General features: G+C 38.7%; 1 protein-coding gene across 1 annotated transcript in view; it reads left to right on the forward strand.

The window, feature by feature from the left end:
• STK26 (serine/threonine kinase 26) overlaps positions 1–21,802 on the forward strand; it is a 56,382-nt gene that overhangs the window by 27,747 nt on the left and 6,833 nt on the right. Inside the window, exons 3-7 of the mRNA XM_056130224.1 lie at positions 2,690–2,920; positions 10,788–10,844; positions 18,266–18,374; positions 18,463–18,620; positions 21,201–21,386. Coding sequence (XP_055986199.1) covers positions 2,690–2,920; positions 10,788–10,844; positions 18,266–18,374; positions 18,463–18,620; positions 21,201–21,386 — 741 coding nt within the window. The remainder of the gene's footprint in view (positions 1–2,689; positions 2,921–10,787; positions 10,845–18,265; positions 18,375–18,462; positions 18,621–21,200; positions 21,387–21,802) is intronic.

A 21,802-nucleotide genomic window follows, 5' to 3' on the forward strand; every position in this document is an offset into this window, starting at 1 on the left:
AGAAATGGGAAAGTCACTCTGATCGCCCACCCTACACTCCCACCTCACTACACTTCTCATCTCCCATGCAGTAGGACCTTAATATGAGAGGTGCTCCAAAGTTAAAAGGATGCCAAAAAGAATCTGCAACAAACATGCTTTGCTATTTTTGCTAATTTATGACACATTAACTTGCATCTTGCCTTGGTTTTCCACACTTTGGCAAACCAATCATAAAAACACAGGTCGAACCATTTCTTGTCAAATTTTCATTTCCTAATGGAGATGCGAATGTCACATAAAGTTTAACTTGAATAAGTGTATGTGCTTCTTTCTTGTTAATTTGTCATGTCTGTTTTGTTTTTTCATTTCGGGCCACATCCTGCAATACTCTGGGCTTACTCCTAGCTCTGCACTTAGTGACTATGCCTGACGGTATTGAGAATCAAACCCAGGTCTGCTGTGTGTAAAGCAAGTGCCCTACCTGCTGTACTATCTTGTTGGCCCCTATCATGTCAGTTTAATTTTAGACCCAATCAAGAAGTCAAGGAAACTTTTTCCTCTCCATTCCTTATACTCCTACCCCACAAATTGTTCCTATTTTCTACTAGCTAACTTGAGCTAAATTTTCAGTCTTTGTGCATGTTGATTGATGACTCAATTGTCAGCAGTTAAAGCATAATCTATTATATATCCTATTATTACCTAGGTATATTGACTTTGAAAAGTTTAAGAATAAACAGAGTAGGATATGGTATGTGCTCTTTGATAAATATTACATTCTGAGACTTATTAGGGAGTAACCACTAATTTTAGAGATGTATCCTTAGAACAGCGCATTACAGAGCTAATTTTTTAAATATAGGAATTTATAGGCAAATATCAATGCTCTCTTGGTTTTATTTGGTCAGAAGTCTCCACTTACAGTAGGGCACTTATCTTGCACGTGGCCAAGTCAGGTTTGATCTCCGGCATCTTATATGGTCCCCTGAGACCACTGTGAGTGACTCCTGAATGCAGAGCCAGAAGTAGCCCTGATCATTGCCATGTTTGGCACAAAAACTAAACAAAAAGTAAACTTCACCTCGCCCTGCTCAGTGGTTCCCAAATGTTAATCTCAAGATGGGTGCCAAATTGACTACATATAGCATAGTTTGGAGTGAGTACTTTAAAAAAATTACTACTTGTTAAGACCTAATCTTAGAGATTCTGAATTGGGTGAGGAGACGGTTGTGAGTTGAAGTGCCTTCTACTTTTGATGGTGTACAGGTGATCCTAATATACAGCTGGAACTTAGAATACCTATGAGACTTCTTCCAACCCTCTGACGCTATGATTTAAATATGCAAGAAACTTTCTATATGACCCTAACTTTCCATGGGAGACAAGATGGTCATCTTAGATTACATCGCTTTTGGATTACCTGATTGTTACTGTCATTGTTTTAGTTGTAATGTAATGTCTGTCTGAGGCTCAAATTTGAATAATATTCTTGGAGCTGAACAGTTGAAACTCAGACAAAGAACAGGTAAAGAAGGTTAAGGAATGACAGGAATGTACTGGGGTGGATTTATGACGTTTTGATTTTTACAGCCTCATTTTTGTGGGCATGTACAAACCAACAACCATTCATTGTAACTCTGTATGAAATTAGGTTTAGCTTTTCTTCCCATCTGCTACTACAGAACTCTGAACTCCTTCCTGGGCCACAGTTCTGAGACAACAGCATAAATACAGATGCAGTAGTAAATTGTAATTTTATAGCAGAGAGAGAAAAGACCTGGAAATTTTAATTTTTTTAAATAAACTATTTGATTTGTGTAAAGAGGAAACAGGTTTGAGTTGATTTTCTTAAACTATGAAGGAGAGAAATGTGAAAAGTAGAGCAAGCCAACTTCTTTATGTATGTTTAGTGGGTTTTTCCCCCATTGAATTACTTTGTATGTTTTCTGTATATTTCCTTGGCTTTCCTCTAGCAGAAAGGATGGCCTATGGGAGGTAAGACACTGGTCTAGCAAGCGGCCAACCCCAGTTTGAATTCCTCGCACCACAAAGATACCCTGAAAACCACTGTGTGTGATTTCAAAACCAAAATAGTAATAATAATAAACAACAATAATAAAAGTAAATCTGTTTCAATAAAAACTTGAGATGCTTACTTTTGTCCAAGAATCTGAAAAATGATGAAGGAATGCTAGACCTTTGGTGTTATATGCCAAGATTCAGAAACTGGTCAAGATGGCAGGGATCACTAGTCCTCAGGTAGCTAGGGAGGTGAGGTTATGCTAATGAAAAACTTGTTTTCATCATTCTCTACCATTACAAAGTTGGGATTTTTCAGGAGACATTTCAATCCCACGACAGAAGGTGATAAGTGCAAACTGAAAGTTATCAATGTTATTTTTTCTTTTTTCTTTCTTCAAGTTGGGCTCCCATGATTAAACAGTTGCTCTATTCTAAAAAGCATCCAGCCCTTTGACAGAGTCAGAGACATTGTCTGTCTGGTATTAGTTACTTTGGGTGACAACGGTAGAGTATGAACTGGCTGGTTATTTGGGATTACAGTTGCTCAAACAAAGCACATGTGGAGAATCTAGGGAGTTTCTATATTCTTAAAAAGTGGATTGTCTTTTGTGGTTTATTTTCCTTCATTTAAAAAATTGATGCAAAACATTTGTGTTCTTTATTTTCTCTCTCCCCACCACCTTAGAATAATATTGCTGACCCAGAAGAACTGTTCACAAAATTAGAACGCATTGGAAAAGGATCTTTTGGAGAAGTATTCAAGGGAATTGATAACCGTACCCAGCAAGTGGTTGCTATTAAAATCATAGATCTCGAGGAAGCAGAAGATGAAATTGAAGACATTCAACAAGAAATAACTGTTCTGAGTCAGTGTGACAGCTCATATGTAACAAAATACTATGGATCATATTTAAAGGTAATGTGTATGCTGTATTGTTTAAGTCATAAGGTATTTTCATTATGTTTTCTCTTTTCAAAAATTCTATTTTTTTGAAGGTACTGTATTAAATTAGGACTTGGCAGTCTTTGGCCTCCAGGCAGAATCCAGTTCCATTTATGGTGCCAAATTGACTGTTTTTAGATTTAGCAGCTGTATCCTGAATGCATCCCAGTACTCAGTTGCACCATTTTTTCCACACCTGAACTTTTGGGTTGATGGAGGAACAGAAATGCAGCTGGTCTTTGAGACGTATCCTTTGTCAGGAAAGAGCTATCCTCATGAGCTTTCACACATTATTCTCCATGGTCCAGTCTGTCTCAATCTCAGAATTGATGGCTTTTGTAAGTATGTCACTTATTCCATTGAGTTACAGTGTTTGTTTATGCCCTTTCCCTCCAGGTCATGAGCTCATTGTGGCCAAGTGTAGTTCAGCTGTTCTAGGGTTTTACGTCACTGAGCACTTGTTATATATTTTTTGAAATGAAATTAAATGGAATAATTTGTTATCCCACCCTTCACCCTGCAAAGTTTGATTTTTAGTTTCTGTGGATGTAGAATTAGAGGATACATAGAGTTGTGGCAGCCAGAGGGTCTTTCTGCGTAACTCTTTTTTTTTAAAATTTTTATTAGTGAAACACCATGAGGTTCAGTTGTAGACTTACAAATTTCTGCATAACTATTGAGTAAAACTCAAGTGTTCTTGGATTCTTGAGTTGGAAATCAGAACTCATTTCTCTTGAAATGTTAAGAATAAGTGATTAGGAGATCGATCTTAGGTTATAGTTTAAACTGTTTTCAAGTATTTTATTGCCTTTGAACTTTTTTAAAGGTGGTATTTATTAGATCCTTTATTTTTGGGGGGGATTATAAGGATTGGGGGAGGTTTATTGTTCATTGGTGCCTTTAGGTTTATTGTTCATTGGTGCCTTTTAAAAAGATTTTATTTTATTTTATTCAAGCACCACAACTTTCAAAGTTATTCATAGTTGAGTTTTAGACATCAGTGTTCCAGTAGCAGTATCCTATCACCAGTATCAACATACCTCACCAGTGTTCCCAGGGCTTTTTGATTTTTTTTATTTCTCAGTAGGTCAAAAGTGATTTATTTATAATGCATGAAGCTATTATTGACCCGCATAAAAATTAATGCTCTCTGCACTGGAAGATAGTACAATAGTACAGTGCCAGGCAGGTGCCCAACCTGGATCCAATCCCTGGCAGTGGAGCATCTCTAGATACAGCCTTGAAGGCCCACAAGCATCACCAGGAATGGTTCTAGAGACCCCTAGCACCACTGAGGTGGCATGGGTGTCATCAACTCTGCAGTGCCCAAGTGTTTTCACATCCTCAGACCCTTGCAGGAAACCACTGCCTTTGTTGATTGATAACTACCAGTGGTGCCCGTTGGGCCTCCTGAGTACTGCTCGGGAGGTCCCTCCCCAAAAGAGGATAAATATAATTCTCTCTTTATGTGATTCTCTGACCAAATAAACCTAGGATAATCTATATTAGTTAATACTGATGTAGAACTTCATTATCGATTTCACTGCCTTTTTGCAAAGCCTGAGTTATTCTAAGGTCACATGAATTAGATGAATGCATCATAGAATGAATCATTAAATAGCCATATAGTCACTGTGTGTCATCTACAATGGTCGGTGGTGGAAATATAAAAATGAACATCTCTCTCACCATTGAGAAGCTCATAGATACATATTACACTGAAATGGTGCAAATTATATGATTAAGTATGAACCTGATAGAGAGGATGTACAAATAAGCTGTCCTTTATGGATGGAGTTGCAAGAAGGAAGAACTTCCAAGAAGATGTGGTAATTTCTATTCAGTTTCACAGTGTTTGTGATGACTCTTTTACTGTATACACATACTTTTAAAGTTCTGTGTGTTGTATTTTTTTTCCTTCAAACACTTCTTCAGTTGGTCAGATTCTTTGCTGAAAGTCCTATGAGTAGTCCTTTAATTTCAGTAGTTTTAGGTTCCCCTCCTAATTCTAATAGAAGACTTAATTTTAGGGAACTCTAGGGATTTGATGGTGGTGATAGTACTGGTATTTATACATATTGCCGTTTGCTCATTCTGGTTTACTCTTTCTGGATTGAATCCTGGTAATTCCAGACATACTCGAGAGCAAACCTGAACACTTGCTATGTTTAGGCATCTGTGACAGATAAGCTATTTTGGGTAACTGACTTAAAATATTAAATAAGCCCTTTTAAAATAGACTGTTCTGTTTTATGTTGAAAATGGGTGCAGAGGTGGTATTGTAAGCCCTGAACACAACCAGGGTGGCTAGAAACTCACAATGTTTTTCCATATTATTTTCTTTTGGTGTGGATAATTAAAATTATCTTAATTATTAACTATTAACTATATTATTATTAACTATTTTCTTAAAATTAACTATTTTCACTATATGCTAGCTACAGAATTGTAGCTTTTGGTATCCTGTTGTGTCATTACCACCATCCATTTCCAGAATTTCTCATAACCTTCAGCTGAAACTCACACACTTGGAAGTTTCCCATTTCCCTCTCGATACAGCCCTTGGAACTATTTTCACTATATGCTAGCTACAGAATTGTAGCTTTTGGTATCCTGTTGTGTCATTACCACCATCCATTTCCAGAATTTCTCATAACCTTCAGCTGAAACTCACACACTTGGAAGTTTCCCATTTCCCTCTCGATACAGCCCTTGGTATTCACCATTTTACTTTCTGTCTCCAGATTTTATTACACTCAGTTCCTCTTATAAATGGAATTGCACATTTGATCTTTGGTGACTGCTTATGTTACTTGATTGGTTGCTTAATTTTAGGCATCATAGACCACTTCATTTTGATAATGATTATGATCTCTGAAATATATAGCTTGAGTATTTAAAATATATTTTCTGTGAACAAATGAATTTCGAGTTTCACAGTAGCACTCCTCATGCCCTTTGGACAGATATCTTCTTCAGTTGCGAACAGTAAGTTTCAAAGACATTAGAGCGAGAGTTGATACTGCAGGCATCACTAATTTGTTAACACTAGGCTTAATTCTTCAGTCACTCTGAATATTGAAATAGAGAGCCATTTCTTAACCCCAAACTGGCAATCCAGGCTCATGCAGGACATAAATCTCACTCTTCTGACCCACTGTTCACATATGTGGATGATTTTATAACTACAGAAGTACACTTTTATCTTTGGGATTTTTTATGCTTATACGTACTAAATGTGTAGTTATAGTTTACAGTTACTAAACTCTTCTCATATTCACTTTCTAAATTATTTAAAATTATTATTTGGGGGGAGGCACACCTGGTGATGCTCAGCAGTTCCTCCTAGTACTGTGGTCAAGGATCACTCCTTACAGTACTCAGGGTTCATATGGGATGTCAGGGATTGGACCTGGATTGGCCATATGCAAGTCAAGGGCCTTACCCACTGTACTATCTTTCTGACCCCTATTTAAAATTATTGATAAGCAATCAAAGATACCATTTTACATTTTTAAACCCAAACAACTTTGAATCAAAAATAAAAAATGTATCCCCACAAAAATGCAAATAGAATATCTACATTTTGGGTTTTGATTTTTTTTGTGAGTGGTGCAGACACAGCTCCAGAAAGAAGAGCTTCTGTGGGTTCATCCCCATCGTGCAAGGAGGATCCCCTCCAGCTTACTTACTGCTATAGTTTATGCCCGCTCAAGCCTTGTTTCACTCTCCAGGCTTGCCTAGCCCTGTCTTTTTTCTTTTAGGGTGGCATCAGGTGGTGCTCATGGACTATTCCAAGCTCCGTGCTTGAGGTCATTCCCAAGGGGTTTTAGGGGACCATAAATTCTGGGTCCTCGTACATGAAAAGCTACACTCAGCTCTTTGAGTTGTTTGTCCAGATTCAACCTGGCAATCTTTTGAACATGAGACCAGTGGTCAACTTCTGAGTCTTTTCTACAGAATTAGCTATAGGAAGTGGCCCAAAAAGCCCTATCAGGCACTTCTGGTTCCCTGCCTGGCTCTTAGACGAGATCCAGTTCCTGTGAATAGGTTACTTGCTAGGAGGAAGGTTCACTTTCAATCAAGAAGTAGCTTAGTCATTACTTTCATAGCACTGAAAGCTTTCCATGAATAATTCTTAGTGAAGGAAGAACTGAGAGTTGGTAGGTTTCTATCTTAAGATTGGTATCCCCCAAAAGACACATATCATTTTTTACTTAGAAAACAGTTGCTTTGTTCATGCCCTTCCATGAAATGAGTGATGTTAAGCAGATTTTCATGTGTCTTCTTTGGAGAAGTGTCAAGTTATATCATTTGCCCATTTTTTAAATGAAGTGGTTTCGTATTCTGTGATTGAGTTGTGTGCATTCTATGAATATTTTAAGTCACAACCCTTTGATGTATGATGTGAAAATGAGATCAACTAATTGTATAAGATTTAAACATTTTTCTTTTCAATATTATGCGAGTGGGAAACATACTAAACTCATAATATAGGTTATACTAACAAGAAACAAACGTATAGTATAAGAAAAAATGGGTACTCGATCATCATATAAATGAAACCCAAGCATGAAAGTTTGTGAGTCTACAGCTGTACCTCATGGTGTTTCACTAATAAAAAATAAAAAATAAAAAGAAATGCTTGTTTATAAAAAAAAAGAAAGAAAAATGCTCAGGCTATACAGCAGGTTCACAGTTCTTGGGTTCTAAGTACTGAATTTATACTTGCAAAAATAAGTTTACACTAACAGATTTTGTAACTCCTCTCCTCTCCATTATTGTAGGGATTTGATTCCCCTTTTTCACTACAGTAAACTCTATTGCTAGCAAAGACTGTTAGCTTTTTCTTCAGTTCAAGCTAGCCCACTGTGATGGAGAGCAGAAGTCAAGCATTTTTTCTTTCCTCTTTTGTTTTCTTCTCTTGCTGTCTTACTGATTGATTGATTGATTGATTGATTGAATCACAGCAAATTACAAAGTCACTGAGTTATTCCTGATTGAGTTTCAGGCATACAGTGTTCAAACAACAATCCCTTCACCTGTGTCCACTTCCCTCCATGAGTTATCCCCGGTTTCCCTTCTTTCCCCCAGCTTGCTTCTATGACAGGCACTTTTTCATTTTCTAGGTACTGTGGTTTTCAGTACTGCTACTGAAAGGGTATCATGCATATCACTTTACCTACTTTAATGCCCAGTTCTTATCCAGAGTGACCATTTCTCCCTATCACTGTCATAGTCGTACCTTCCCTGTCCAAACCCCTCTCCCCTCACTGTGGCAAGCTTTCTACTAAGAACCAGCTCTCTTCATTTTCATTTTTGAGAGATAGCACAGCGGGTAGGGCATTTGCCTTGCATGCGGCAGACCCGGGTTCGATTCCTCCATCCCTCTCAGAGAACTCGGCAAGCTGCCAAGAATATTCCTGCTCACACGGCAGAGCCTGGCAAGGTCCCCATGATGTATTCCATATGCCAAAAACAGTAACAAGTCTCACAATGGAGACGTTACTGGTTCCTGCTCAAGCAAATGGATGAACAATGGGAGGGCAGTGCTACAGTGGGCATTAATCTCCTACACTGTTTCTTTATGTCCTGCAAATAATACAATTCTCTTAAGTATCCTATATTGGAGTGTTTCCTAGAGGTACTGTAACAGTGGGGCTAGGGGGAGACAATAGTAGCCTCAGGTACGAAGTAACTGAGTGATACAATGTATTTTCCTGAGAAAGGGAGCAGTAGGCCAAATAGGCTTGGGAAGCCCCACTATATGCGATCAATATCACGAAAGAAAGGACTCTTTTCATGGTAATTTAACAGAGTCCTTTCTCTGTTTCTTAGCCCTATGCCATATTCCAGTTCCCTTGCGATATTGTCACCTAAACATTCATCATCATTATTCCTGGAGTCCATTCTCTACCATGATAAAGCCTCTGCCTCATAGAGGCACTTGAAAAATTTGAATGGAGCTTCAGTCTGGGCTGGAGCGATAGCACAGTGGGTAGGGCATTTGCCTTGCATGTGGCCAACAAGGCTGACCCGAGTTCGATTCCTCCGCCCCTCTCAGAGAGTCCGGCAAGCTACCGAGAGTATCTCACCTGCACGGCAAAGCCTGGAAGCTATCCGTGACATATTCGATATGCCAAACACAGTAACAATTGTCACAATGGAGATGTTACTAGGCCTGCTCGAGCAAATCGATGAACAACGGGAGGACAGTGATAGTGACTTCAGACTACTTCCTAGGGATTTCAAAGTTTGAGGGCTACCAGCAGTAGCTTAAGAGTCATCGTGCCACAGCTGGGGCTATAAAGGTGAGAAATGTGTTTCTGGCATCTCAAGTTGAAGCACAATAGTGAATATATTTTTCCCTTAGCAACATTGCTTCCTCCCCCTAGAAACGGAATAAATAGTTCCTCTGGTACTCTTCTTTCTATACTATGAGTATCTTCGCATTAAATTGTCTTTCCAGGGGGACTACTCCAGACATACACAGAAATAACCTAGACATTATTTTTATGGGGAAGTGTTTGCTTTCAAAATTCCAACCACCATAATTAAAAATTGACCTTTGGAACACAGCTTGGCTACTTGCAATTATACTGAACCCATCCATTCCATTTTTAAGTCAACTCTGGAGGCCCACAAAAATTCAGAAATATTGCTCATGAAGTGATATGGAGATAAATATCATTAGTTTTCGAAGCTACAGCTGAATGTAAAAAGATGGGTTTTCCATCTTGTTAATGGTTTATTCTAATTTCTATCTGATGAAGCTTTGGAGTATGTGCATGTGTTTGTACCCTTATATATTTTGGATTTCATACAAATGTACCCTCCTATGGGCACGATTTTGTCTTACACAACTCACAGTACAGTTAGCTCATAAATACTTTGAGTAATTTATGCTTGTTAAGTTACACACTCCTTTTCTTTTTTCCTTTTACCTCAGGGTAAAAAACAATATCTATTATTGTCTTTGGGCATTAATCTCCTACTATGTTTCTTTATGTCCTGCAAATAATACAATTCCCTTAAGTATCCTATATTGGAGTGTTTCCTAGAGTTACTGGAACAGGGGGGCTACATTCTATATGTGTACCAAAAATGTTCTTTAATCTTGGCTGACAAAAGTAGTAAACTATACTGAAACAAGCAAAAACTGAAATAAGGCAAAATGTCCAGTTATCCTCAAACTCTCAAATCACATGGGAAATAACCAGAAGCTCTATTCAAAGTTCTTCCAAGACTCTTTTACCTCCTCATTCTTTAGCTGTCCTTTCCTTTCAGTATTATCATTCAAGATAATAACTTAAAAGTAGGGATTTTTCTGGGTTTTATAAATGGTTCAGTCACGGTCACGGTCCTCCCGTTGTTCATCGATTTGCTCGAGCGGGGCCAGTAACGTCTCCATCATGAGACTTGTTGTTACTGTGTTTGTCATATCGAATACAGCACAGGGAGCTTGCCAGGCTCTGCCCTGTGGGCGATATACTCTCGGTAGCTTGCCGGGCTCTCCGAGAGGGGCGGAGGAATCGAACTCGGGTCGGCCATGTTGGCCGCTTGTAAGGCAAACGCCCTACCGCTGTGCTATCACTCCAGCCCAAATGGTTCAGTAATAACAAATAATTATTTAACTATATTATCAACTAAATAACTTGTGTGTGGGCACAGATTTGGAACTTTCATTTGGAATTTCAGAAGAAAAATATATACTTGGTCTCAAATATACATATTTGAACCTACATTTTAGAGTCAATACATTATTATGTTTGTAATTCAACACTGTATTATAATACCCTATTTGACTCAGGTTTATAATATTGTTTTGTGGCTTTTTTAGGGTTCCAAATTATGGATAATAATGGAATACCTGGGTGGTGGTTCAGCACTGGATCTTGTAAGTATTTTAAGATATTTACTCATGTACATACACACAGAGACACACACATATACACACACAGTAGTATAGTTTTACTTCATCTTTTAATTGGAGTAAACAGTGGATTTGGGGACAAGTCAATGTTTGTGTTAGTCAATATGGTCAAATTAATCTCTCTTCAAGATCACTACCATTATGTAGATTTAAGTGTATTCTAGGATTGAGAATGTAATTGAGATTATTAGGGTAGATAAGAAATGCAAATCGTTTAATAAAATGATTCCTCCCAGGTTAAGAATGGGTGTGTGACAATTACTGTCAATTAGTGTTTTCACTTTTCATGCTTATCCCTAACATAAAGGGAAAAAAAGTTCAGATAACTGTCATTGAAATTGATGTTTGAATTCTGACTAACTAGACCTATTAACCCAGTTCTTAGTACTCTTCGTACCCTTTATAGGTCAGTTGAGAATGTCATGACATCTTTGATTGTTTCAATGATTTGTTAACATTTACAGCCATTTCTGTGAGTCAGGATCAGGAAACTAAAATCTGATAGTACACAGGAAAAGTTTCATCCAACTAAGAAGTTCTCCTGTATAAAATGCTTTTGAGAAACACTGGTTGTTGTATCTCACTTTAGGTGAGTCTGTCAATATTAGAGTTTTCACCTTAAAGTTTTTATTAATATGAAATTCCATTTAGATTAATGGGTCCAGAGATTGTACAGGAGTTAAGGGGATTGCCTTGTGCATGGCTGACCCCAATTTTATCTTCTGCACTGCATATGGTTCCCAACACCTGAGGGCTGAGCCAGGAGTAAGCTTTGAGCAGTTCCAGGTGTGGACCCCAAACAAACAAAAAATTAAATATGAATACTAGAGGTAACATTTTCTAATAATCCCCTCTGGCCTGGCCTTTGAAAGATTGAGGTAGTAGAGCGTTTGCCTTGCACGCAGCTGACCCGGGGCGACCCAGATTTGATTCCTCTGCCCCTCTTGGAGAGCCCGGCAAGCTACCGAGAGTATCCCGCCTGCACGGCAAAGCCTAGCAAGCTACTCATGACGTATTTGTTATGTCAAACACAGTAACAACAAGTCTCACAAACAGAGATGTTACTGGGCCCGCTCGAATAAATCAATGAACAATGGGAGGACAGTGCCACAGTGCTACACCTTTAATGTTATATGACTTATCTTTTATCAGTATGTTTCTGCCTTCGAAATTTTAGTTTGCAATTTCTAAAAATAAGACATTTTATGACTAAGATCATCCAGTAATGTTTTGATTCTTTTTCTTTTAAGTGGAGCAAAGTTTTCCTAACTGAAACGTGATTAAATATTTTTAAAATATTTCATCCTCACTGACAATTACTCACAAATTTCCAACAGTTCTATGAACAGAAATGACTGCTGTTGATTTTTTTCTTTTAGAGAGAGCCAGACCATTCTTAAGAATTGGTAATTAAACATGAAGGAGAGCTTTATCTCCTTCTAAAATTCATCTCATTTTAATCTGTTGCTGAGTTAGATAATCCTTTCTTGTGTCTAATCTAATTCTACCCTAAATCTTGAGTTCATTTTTTTTGTCTTTCCTCTCTAGTGAGAGACCACAACTGGTGTTTCTTTATATAATAATCCTTCATCAATACCAAGTCTTATCCCATTCCCTACTTGAAGTTAAATGATCTCATTTCTTTTTGTCTTGTCACAGTTTTATTATACAATAGTTTATTCATTAGTGCCACAAGAAACCTCAAAATTGCTCCATGATCCTCCCTCTACTTTTTAAATATTTGGAGTCTTTTGCAAATGGAATGGTAATCATAGTAAATGGTAATCATAGTTACCATATTTGGTCCCCTAAGGTGCTGACTATGGCTCTTCCCTGTTTTGTAGTAATTGACAAAGCTACTCCACTCCTTTCACTGATAGAAATGTTAAACAAGCATCGAACAGCAGTCTAATCCTAATTAATGCAACCAATATCCCTCAGCAGTGGTTTGGTCAGTGTTGTAAAATCTCTGAATAAAACAATTGCAAGATCTTACCTCCTACTGCTGTTGTCTTCTCCAAGAGAACAAATACAAAGAATATAAAGTCAATAAGCTTAAAATGTTATAAGCACTACTGGCTAAAAAACCAAAAGGTCTGGGCTGAAATGATTGTATAGGAGTTAGGCACTTGCCTTGTGTGCCACTGACCCTAGTTTCATCTCTGGCACTGGATGGTCCCCCCAGCACTACCTGGAGTATTTACCAAGCATTGCTAGATGTGTCCCCAAAATTCAAATAAAACAAAATCTAGAATCTAAAAAAAAGTCACCTAAATTGTTGCCTGGGTTGACCAGCTGATATTTGTCAAACCATTTTAATTCTGTGACTTAATTTCCTTAAATGTTAATTAAATCAATTGGAGTCATAATCTGTCTAGTTTTTCTTTTCTAGCTAGAAAATTCAATAATATTGTGATTTAATTATGAACTTCATTTCACTGGACTTTTTCAAGAAACCAATTGATAGGGAAATAGTACTATTTCTTCTCCAGGTGTAGTCCTTACAAATGAATGGTATCATTTGGTAGATTGATGAAAGAATTAAGCTTACAGGATGACAATTGTGACCAGAAAACAAAATGAGAGAAAGCAAGAGGAATACTGAGCAGAGTGAATTGAACACTTTAAAGTAGTATCCTTGGCTGGGACTGTGGCTCAGTGGAAGATTAATTGCCTTGCACGTATGGGATCCTGGGTTCAATTCCCACCACCACATGGTCCTTCAAGCACAAGCAACCCTGAGTACAAAGCCAGGAGCAGCCACCAGCTCTGGTTAAATATTATTTAAAAACAAAGCAGAACATAGTAGTGTCCCAGTTATAGACTATGATTATGATTTACAATTTGTGTCAACATTATAGAGTGTTCCTCCAAGATTCTCTTCTATTCTTGAAGATTCTCTCATATTCTTTTTTGTTTTGTTTTTGGTTTGGGGATACTCAGGTCTTACTCCTGTCTCTGCACTCAGGGATCACTCCTGGTGGGCTTGGGGGAACCATATGGGGTGCTGAGAATCAAACTCATGTTGGCGGTATTCTAGGCAAGCTCCTTACTTACTATACTGTAGCTTTAGCCCCTCCCTCAGTTTCTTGAAAGAATTCACATGTGAAAACTTTGAGCGTACTGCACATTATTTAAATTTTTATGCCGTCTCTCCTAAAGAAATTGCTGTGGGATACAACAAAAACTCATATAACGTTGTAAATAGAATGAAACATGAGCATCAATTAAAAAGTCAAAATCAGTGTACTACCTGTAAAAGAAGGCTTAGCATAAGATGCAGCTATCACTGTTTTTAATAGCTAGAATATGGAAAAAACCTGAGTGCCCGAGAACAGATGACTGGTTAAAGAAACTTTGGTACATCTACACAATGGAGTACTATGTAGCTGTTAGAAAAGATGAAGTCATGAAATTTACATACAGGTGGTACCACATGGAAAGTATCATGCTAAGCGAAATGAGTCAGAAAGAGAGGGATAGACATAAAAAGATTGCATTCATCTGGGGAACATAAAGTAACAAAATAGGAGATTAATACCCAAGAATAGCCGAGATCAGTACCAGGAGGATTACTCCATGGCTTAGAGGCCAGCCGGGCATTCTAGGGGAAAGGGCAGCTCAGATAGAGAAGGGAGCATCAAATAAAGGGTGTTTGGAGGATCCTCCCATGATGGGAGATGCATGTTGAAAGTAGACTATGGACCGAACATGATTGCCACTCAATGCCTCTTTTGCAGACCACAACACCCAAAAGGAGAGAGAGAACAAAAGGGAATGCCCTGCCACAGAGGCAGGGTGGGATGGGGGGATGGGGGTGGGAGGGATACTGGGATTCATAGTGGTGGAAAATGGGCACTGGTGGAGGGATTGGTATTTGATCATTGTACAATCGAAACCCAAGCACAAAAATTTGTAAGTCTACAACTGTACCTCATGGTGTTTCACTAATAAAAAAAAAAGATGCAGCTATCAGTCAAAGGAGTGTATGGGGAAAAAACTCCAAGTTCACAAGCATACAATTTTTGAAAGACCAAATGCTGTGCTCTTGTATTAGCAATCTCTATTGCCAATTACCTTGGACACAGAGCAGGAGTCACCCCTAAAGCACCACCAGTTGTGGCCCCCAAACAGGGGTAGGGGCATATTGCATTGGAAATACAATCACTTTCAGTGTACTACTTTACATTATGAAGAGGGTTCAATCTCTGGGACCTCATCTGGTTACCCAAACTCCACCAGGTGTGACCTCTGATTGCAGAGCTAGGAGTACACTCCGAGCATAGGCAGTTATGCCTCCAAAGAAAAAAATGTACCAATAAAAATCACTTTCACCTACTTTAGGAGTCTTTCGAACTCCTTCCTCCAGCTTCTTTTCTCAACATTATCAGCACATCTAAAGAAACATTTTTAACCACAAAATTTGGGAGGTAGGAGGCCTGGAACAAAAACACAGTGGGGTAGGGCATTTTGATTCCCAGCATCCCATATGGTCCCCCAGTATCGCCAGGAGTAATTCCTTAGTGCATGAGCCAGGAGTAACCCCTATACATTGCCGGGTGTGACCCAAAAAGCAAAAAAAAAAGGATTTTGGATAGTTTTCTAACAGTCACCCAGCATATACCAACTATACCATCATCCCTTTTCTCCTGTCATGAAATCTCTTCCTCCCCCTCCTGTGTCTAGCATCCATGTCAACTGATATTTTACTTTTACTGCATTTGAAACTTAAGCATAATAATACCATGAAAGGTAATGAATCCTTAAGGCACCTTTACATTTTTTTACCATTTTCATTCAGGTACTGGAAATTACAATACTGTTAATCATAATTTTCATGGATACATCATTCTACTACCACACCTACCACCAAAAAGCTCTCTTTGCTCCACCAGTGTCCTAAGGACCACACTGTTCCCATGTAAACTCAGTTTCATCAGGCCATATTTCTTTTTTGCTTGTTTTTGGCTTTACTGCTGAGTACACTCAGCAGTGTTCAGGGCTTACTTCTGACTCTGTGCTTAGGGATCACTCCCAAGTGCAGCTTAGGGGACCATATGGGATGCTAGGAATTAAACCCAGGTCAGAAGCATGCAAAGCATGTGCCTAACCACTGTACTGTTGCACCAGCCCCTGAACTAGGTTCTGTAGACAAAATCTTCACTTCTGATAATTTTGACCACTTATTGTTCCCTTACTGTATATACATATACATATATAAACAAAAAACAAACACTCTCCTCCCGTTGTTCATCAATTTGTTCGAGCGGGCCCAGTAACGTCTCCATTTGAGACTTGTTACTGTGTTTGGCATATTGAATATATCACATGTAGCTTGCCAGGCTTTGCCTTGCAGGTGAGATACTCTTGGTAGCTTGCCGGGCTCTCCAAGAGGGGCGGAGGAATCGAACCTGGCTCAGCCGGGCCAGCTGCTTGCAAGACAAATGCCCTACCGCTGTGCTATCGCTATCGCTACAGCATATATATATATATATATATATATATATATATATATATTAAGCTCTTATTTGGGTTGGTTCTATCTTTTTTTTGGATAAGGTGACACCTACAGACATTGGTGAATGGAGCTGATATACCTGGATTCCACAGAATTGTAAAGCAATGATAAACTGATAAAGTAAAAAAAATTAAGTATTGTATAGGTAATAAATACTAAAAATTAATATGAATAATTCTATTCCAATACAGTTTAAGATTTACATTAAATAGATTAATCCTACATATGTAAAATTCACTAACAGTGAATAGTTAAATTTTGGGGAGAGACTATGAATAGACCTATAGAGTTATAAACATTTGTTTTTCTTTAAGTAAAAAATGCATATTAGGGTTATACTGACTTAACCAGAATATTTTAAGAAGTCTTTAAGAATTAAAGTAGTACCAATGGGTACTGGAACATTGAATGACTGAAACCCAATCATTAGCAACACAGTTACAGTGTATCTCAAAGTGATTCAATAAAAGATTGTTAGTACCTTTTTATGAATCCTACCCTATTAAGAAAGTGAGGGTATACCTTCTGAGTTTGCAACATTTTCTTGATGAGATCAGTGATAGTAATAATCTTACCATGATATTCATCTTTTATTTATTTAGTTGGTAGTTTCTCAGAATTTCATTTCCAGTAATCAGTAAAATATTATCCCAATTTTTGCCTTTTAGAATTACTTTCATCATTGCTACTTAAATAGAAACTCTCGGGGTAGAAGTTGATAGATCTGAAAGTAAATAGCTAATGTTCCCTGGGAAAGGCACCCATTGATGTAAGGACTCCCTGGAGTATACTATGTATCCAGACCACAGTTAATATTCAATGGTGAGGCAGAAGTATGGGTTCTATTTTAAGCCGTTAAATTTCTACATGAAAGTGCCCTTTATTCAGAATAAATATGGCATTCATGAAAGATGAAATACACAAGGTGCCAAAGAGCTGTGAATCCCTCCCAGTGTGAGGCAGAATGGGCAGTGTTTGATTTTCACCACCTCTTTCCTCCTTCCAGCAAACAGAACTCTACCTCAGTTCTGACTTTGGATCCCCACCCTTTCCTGTAATAATATTGTACAGTCCACTGTTTGTGTTTTATGAGGCGGTACCAGAATTTTTAAATAACCATTTATTTTAAAGAGAGATTTTCAGATATTCCATTACAAGTTCTCCTGAAACCTAATCATTGCTTTCCTTGTATTCCAGTTGGAACTATTGGCTTTCACACAGGGATGGGGAAAGAAAGGGAAATGTGTTACATTTGTATGGGAAACCTCTGCGATTTGATCATTTTTCTACAATGAGAGTATGAGGAGTTTTAATTATTATATTCACAGCAAAAATTTTCATTTGATTCTCAAGCAGCCTTATGTAATATTATTGAATCACATAAATTTCAAGAACTGTGCTTCAGCTCACCTATATAATATGATCATATTGGGTTACTGTGGAAATCTTATGGGCTGTCTGATCTAGACTCAGTTCAGCATAAATTTTTAATAACTTCTCAATGGAAAATGCCAAACTGTAAGTAGCTGATTTCTCTTTTTCCTATTTGAAAAAGAAAGCTAATTCTATCATGATTTAAGCATATTTGTATATCTTCCATGTAAATATTTAAGAACTTCAGGATTTGGAGTGCTTGTATTATCTTTTAAGATGAAATCTCATCATGTAGAAACAGTTTCATCCCTTTGACTTGATTTTTAACTTGCTTCCCTGCCTTTTACATTTTCTCTACGTTTGTTTAAATATTGATCTAATAAACAAACTGCTGCACATATCAAAGTGATTCCCTTATTTCCAAGATAATATCAAATGTGAAGTTTATTGTTCCAGACTTTTATGTGTGTATATTGTGTGCTTTTCTTCGAAGCTACGAGCTGGCCCGTTTGATGAGTTCCAGATTGCTACCATGCTAAAGGAAATTTTGAAAGGTCTGGACTATCTGCATTCTGAAAAGAAAATTCACCGAGACATAAAAGGTATGCAAATGTCTAATATGGACTTGAGAAAAAGAGATGTATTCTGAGAAACATGAGAGGTATTTTTTTCCATTTTTTTTTCTCCTAGCTGCCAATGTCTTGCTCTCAGAACAAGGAGATGTTAAGCTTGCTGACTTTGGAGTTGCTGGACAACTGACAGACACCCAGATTAAAAGAAATACCTTTGTGGGAACGCCGTTCTGGATGGCCCCTGAAGTTATTCAGCAGTCGGCTTATGACTCAAAAGTAAAGTCTTACCTGTGCACACTATTTTTGGACAATGAATTTGTATCATTACTTATCATTATCCTTTAAATGTTTGTTTAAGATGGGGCTCTGGAGCTAGAGCAATAGCACAGTGGGTAGGGCGTTTGCCTTGCACGCTGCTGACCTGGGTTCGATTCCCAGCATCCCATATGGTCCCCCGAGCACCGCCAGGAGTGATTCCTAAGTGCAGAGCCAGGAGTAACCCCTGTGCATTGCCAGGTGTGACCCAAAAAGAAAAAAAAAAGATGGGACTCTCAAACAGTGCTCAGGAGGCCCAGGGGTTCCTGCAAGCAACAGACATAGTAGTTGAATGGGTTTAATGCCAGGGCTCCAGGTTAACAAATGGTCTAAATTCCCCATTTTTGAAAGTTTTCCAGAAGCCAGTTATGTCAAGTGTTGGTACTAAATTAGGTACATACTCCATTGTAGAGTTTCCTGCATCCCAAATGAAGAAGTGTAATTTTTTCCTTTACTTTTTGGGTTTCTATCACCCTCCCTCCTCTTTCTCTCTCCCTTCCTCTTTCCCTCCTCTCTTCCCTTCTCTCTCTCTTTTTATCTCTCAGTTTTCCTCTCTGTTCTTCCTTCCATTCTCCCTCTGTGTTGTCTCCCTCACTCTTCTATTTCCTCTTTAAAAATTGTTGGTACTGGGGCTGGAGCAATAGCACAGTGGGTAGGGCGTTTGCCTTGCACGCAGCCGACCCGGGTTCGATTCCCAGCATCCCATATGGTCCCCTGAGCAGCACCAGAAGTAATTCCTGAGTGCAGAACCAGGAGTAACCCCTGTGCATCACCGGGTGTGACCCAAAAATTAAAAATAAATAAATAAAAATAAAATTGTTGTCACTAAGCCATAACTTAATGCTAGTAGAGCTTAGACCTTGCTTTCTTCAGTCACTTTCCACACTGTCACATATGAAGTTTTCCGCTGTCCAGCCCTCATCTGCCTCTCTAGCCTCAGCTTTAATCTCACTCTTCCATGTTCTGTCTTCTTCGGTCACAGCACAATCATTGCTGAGCCTCAAATATAACAACTGTGGGGGCTGGAGTGATAGCACAGCGGGTAGGGCATTTGCCTTGCACTCGGCCAACCCAGGTTCAATTCCCAGCATCCCATATGGTCCCCTGAGCACCGCCAGGAGTAATTCCTGAGTGCAAAGCCAGGAATAACCCCTGTGCATAGCCAGGTGTGACCCAAAAAGCAAATAAATAAATAAATAAATAAATAAATAAATAACAACTACACTACTCTGGCCTCAGAATGTTTGCACTTGCCCTTCCCTCTGCCTGGACGAACCTTCCAGTTACTCCTCTACTTAAACTTCCTTATACTCTGTATTCTTCCCTAGCCATCTGTGTATACTTTTAGCCTCTTTTTGTTGTTATTGTTGGTTCATGCAGTGATATTCAGTGCCTATTCCTGGCTCTGTGCTCAGGGATTACTCCTGGCAGTGCTTGGAAGACCATATGTGATGCCTGGTTTTAACCTACCCACTGTGCCATCTCTCCAGCCCCCATTGTAGCCTCTCTTTTGTTTTGTTTTGTTTCAGGCCCACACCTGTCTGTGTTCAGGGCTAATTCCTGGCTCTGCCCTCAGGGATCAGTCCAGTTGGGCTCTGGGGGTCCATATGGGGTACTGGGGATCAAATCCAGGTCAAGCTGCATGCAAGACCCACTATACTATCATTCTCAGCCCCCTGTTTGTAACCTCTTTACCCCATCATTCATCATTTCTTTAACCTGCTTGCTTATTTTCTTCCCAAAACTTCATAATATGTGACACCATATTACTTACCTGTCTTTTTAAGAATGGGTTGGAGCGATAGCACAACAGGTAACACGTTTACCTTGCACATGGCCAACCCGGGTTCAATTCCTCCATCCCTCTCGGACAGCCCAGCAAGCTACTGAGAGTATACCACCCACACGGTAGAGCCTGACAAGCTCCCCATGGTGTATTCGATATGCCAAAAATAGTAACAAGCCTTACAATGAGACGCTACTGGTGCCCGCTAGAGCAAATTGATGAACAACGGGAGGACAGTGATACAGTGCTTTTCAAGAACACATTCCTCAAGAACATGGAGTTTCTATGTGATTTATTCACTACCTCCACCCTCGGTACCTGGAATGTGATACCTAGCAAATAAAAATGGACTATCAATGAAAATGAATCAACACCACATTCCTTGAAGCACTTCTTTTGTCTTTTGGGTTTGGGGACCACACCTTACAACACTTAGGGGTCATTCCTGGCTCTGTGCTCAGGAGTAACCCCTGGTGGTGCTTGAGGAACTATATATGGTGCCAGGGATTCAAACCCAAATCTGTGGGATGCAAGAGAAGCACCTCAACCCCAGTATTGTCTCTCCAGTCTTCTTGAAGCACTTCGTTTTTTTTAATGTGGTGGGAATTGGACCCAGGATCTCAAACGTGAGACATATGTGCTGTACAACTGAGCCATATCCCTGGCCAAATAACTATTAGGGTCCACCAGGTTTTTTGTGACAGTGTATATACAAATGCAGTGTCAAGGTAATCATTCTTGTTCTTTCATTTCAGGCTGACATTTGGTCCCTGGGAATTACTGCTATTGAACTGGCCAAGGGAGAACCACCCAACTCTGACATGCATCCAATGCGGGTTCTGTTTCTTATTCCAAAGAATAACCCTCCAACTCTTATTGGAGAATTTAGCAAGTCCTTCAAGGAGTTCGTTGATGCTTGCCTGAACAAAGATCCATCATTTGTGAGTATATATTTCTATCATTATTCTTTGTGTTCTGTTATCAGATCTATATAAAGCAGATTTTTTCCTAATAATGTGGAATATGATGTATATGAAGATTAGCTGAGATCCATCCAGGAAGTTGCTTCTTCCTTATATATTACCAATTCTGTTAACTTTCTTCACAAGATACTTAGCTCCTATTTCCCTTCCCTCTGCATCTTCTTTTATTCAGGTGCTTGCCATCTTCTTTATTCTGCCTATCATTTGCTATTTCTGGGGCAAAGATGTTTGAGAAATAAGTTCATTTTTAGAGGATGTCATTATTAAGGTATTCATCATGACTTTTATTCAGCTATTTTATTTTTCACGAATTATGTGTGCTCTACTGTATTTTAGTACAATGTTTGGAAACACCAACTTGAATTTATATACTT

This window comes from Sorex fumeus, unplaced genomic scaffold (assembly GCF_029834395.1).
Source record: "Sorex fumeus unplaced genomic scaffold, SorFum_2.1 ptg000075l, whole genome shotgun sequence".
Classification (NCBI taxonomy): Eukaryota; Metazoa; Chordata; class Mammalia; order Eulipotyphla; family Soricidae; genus Sorex; species Sorex fumeus.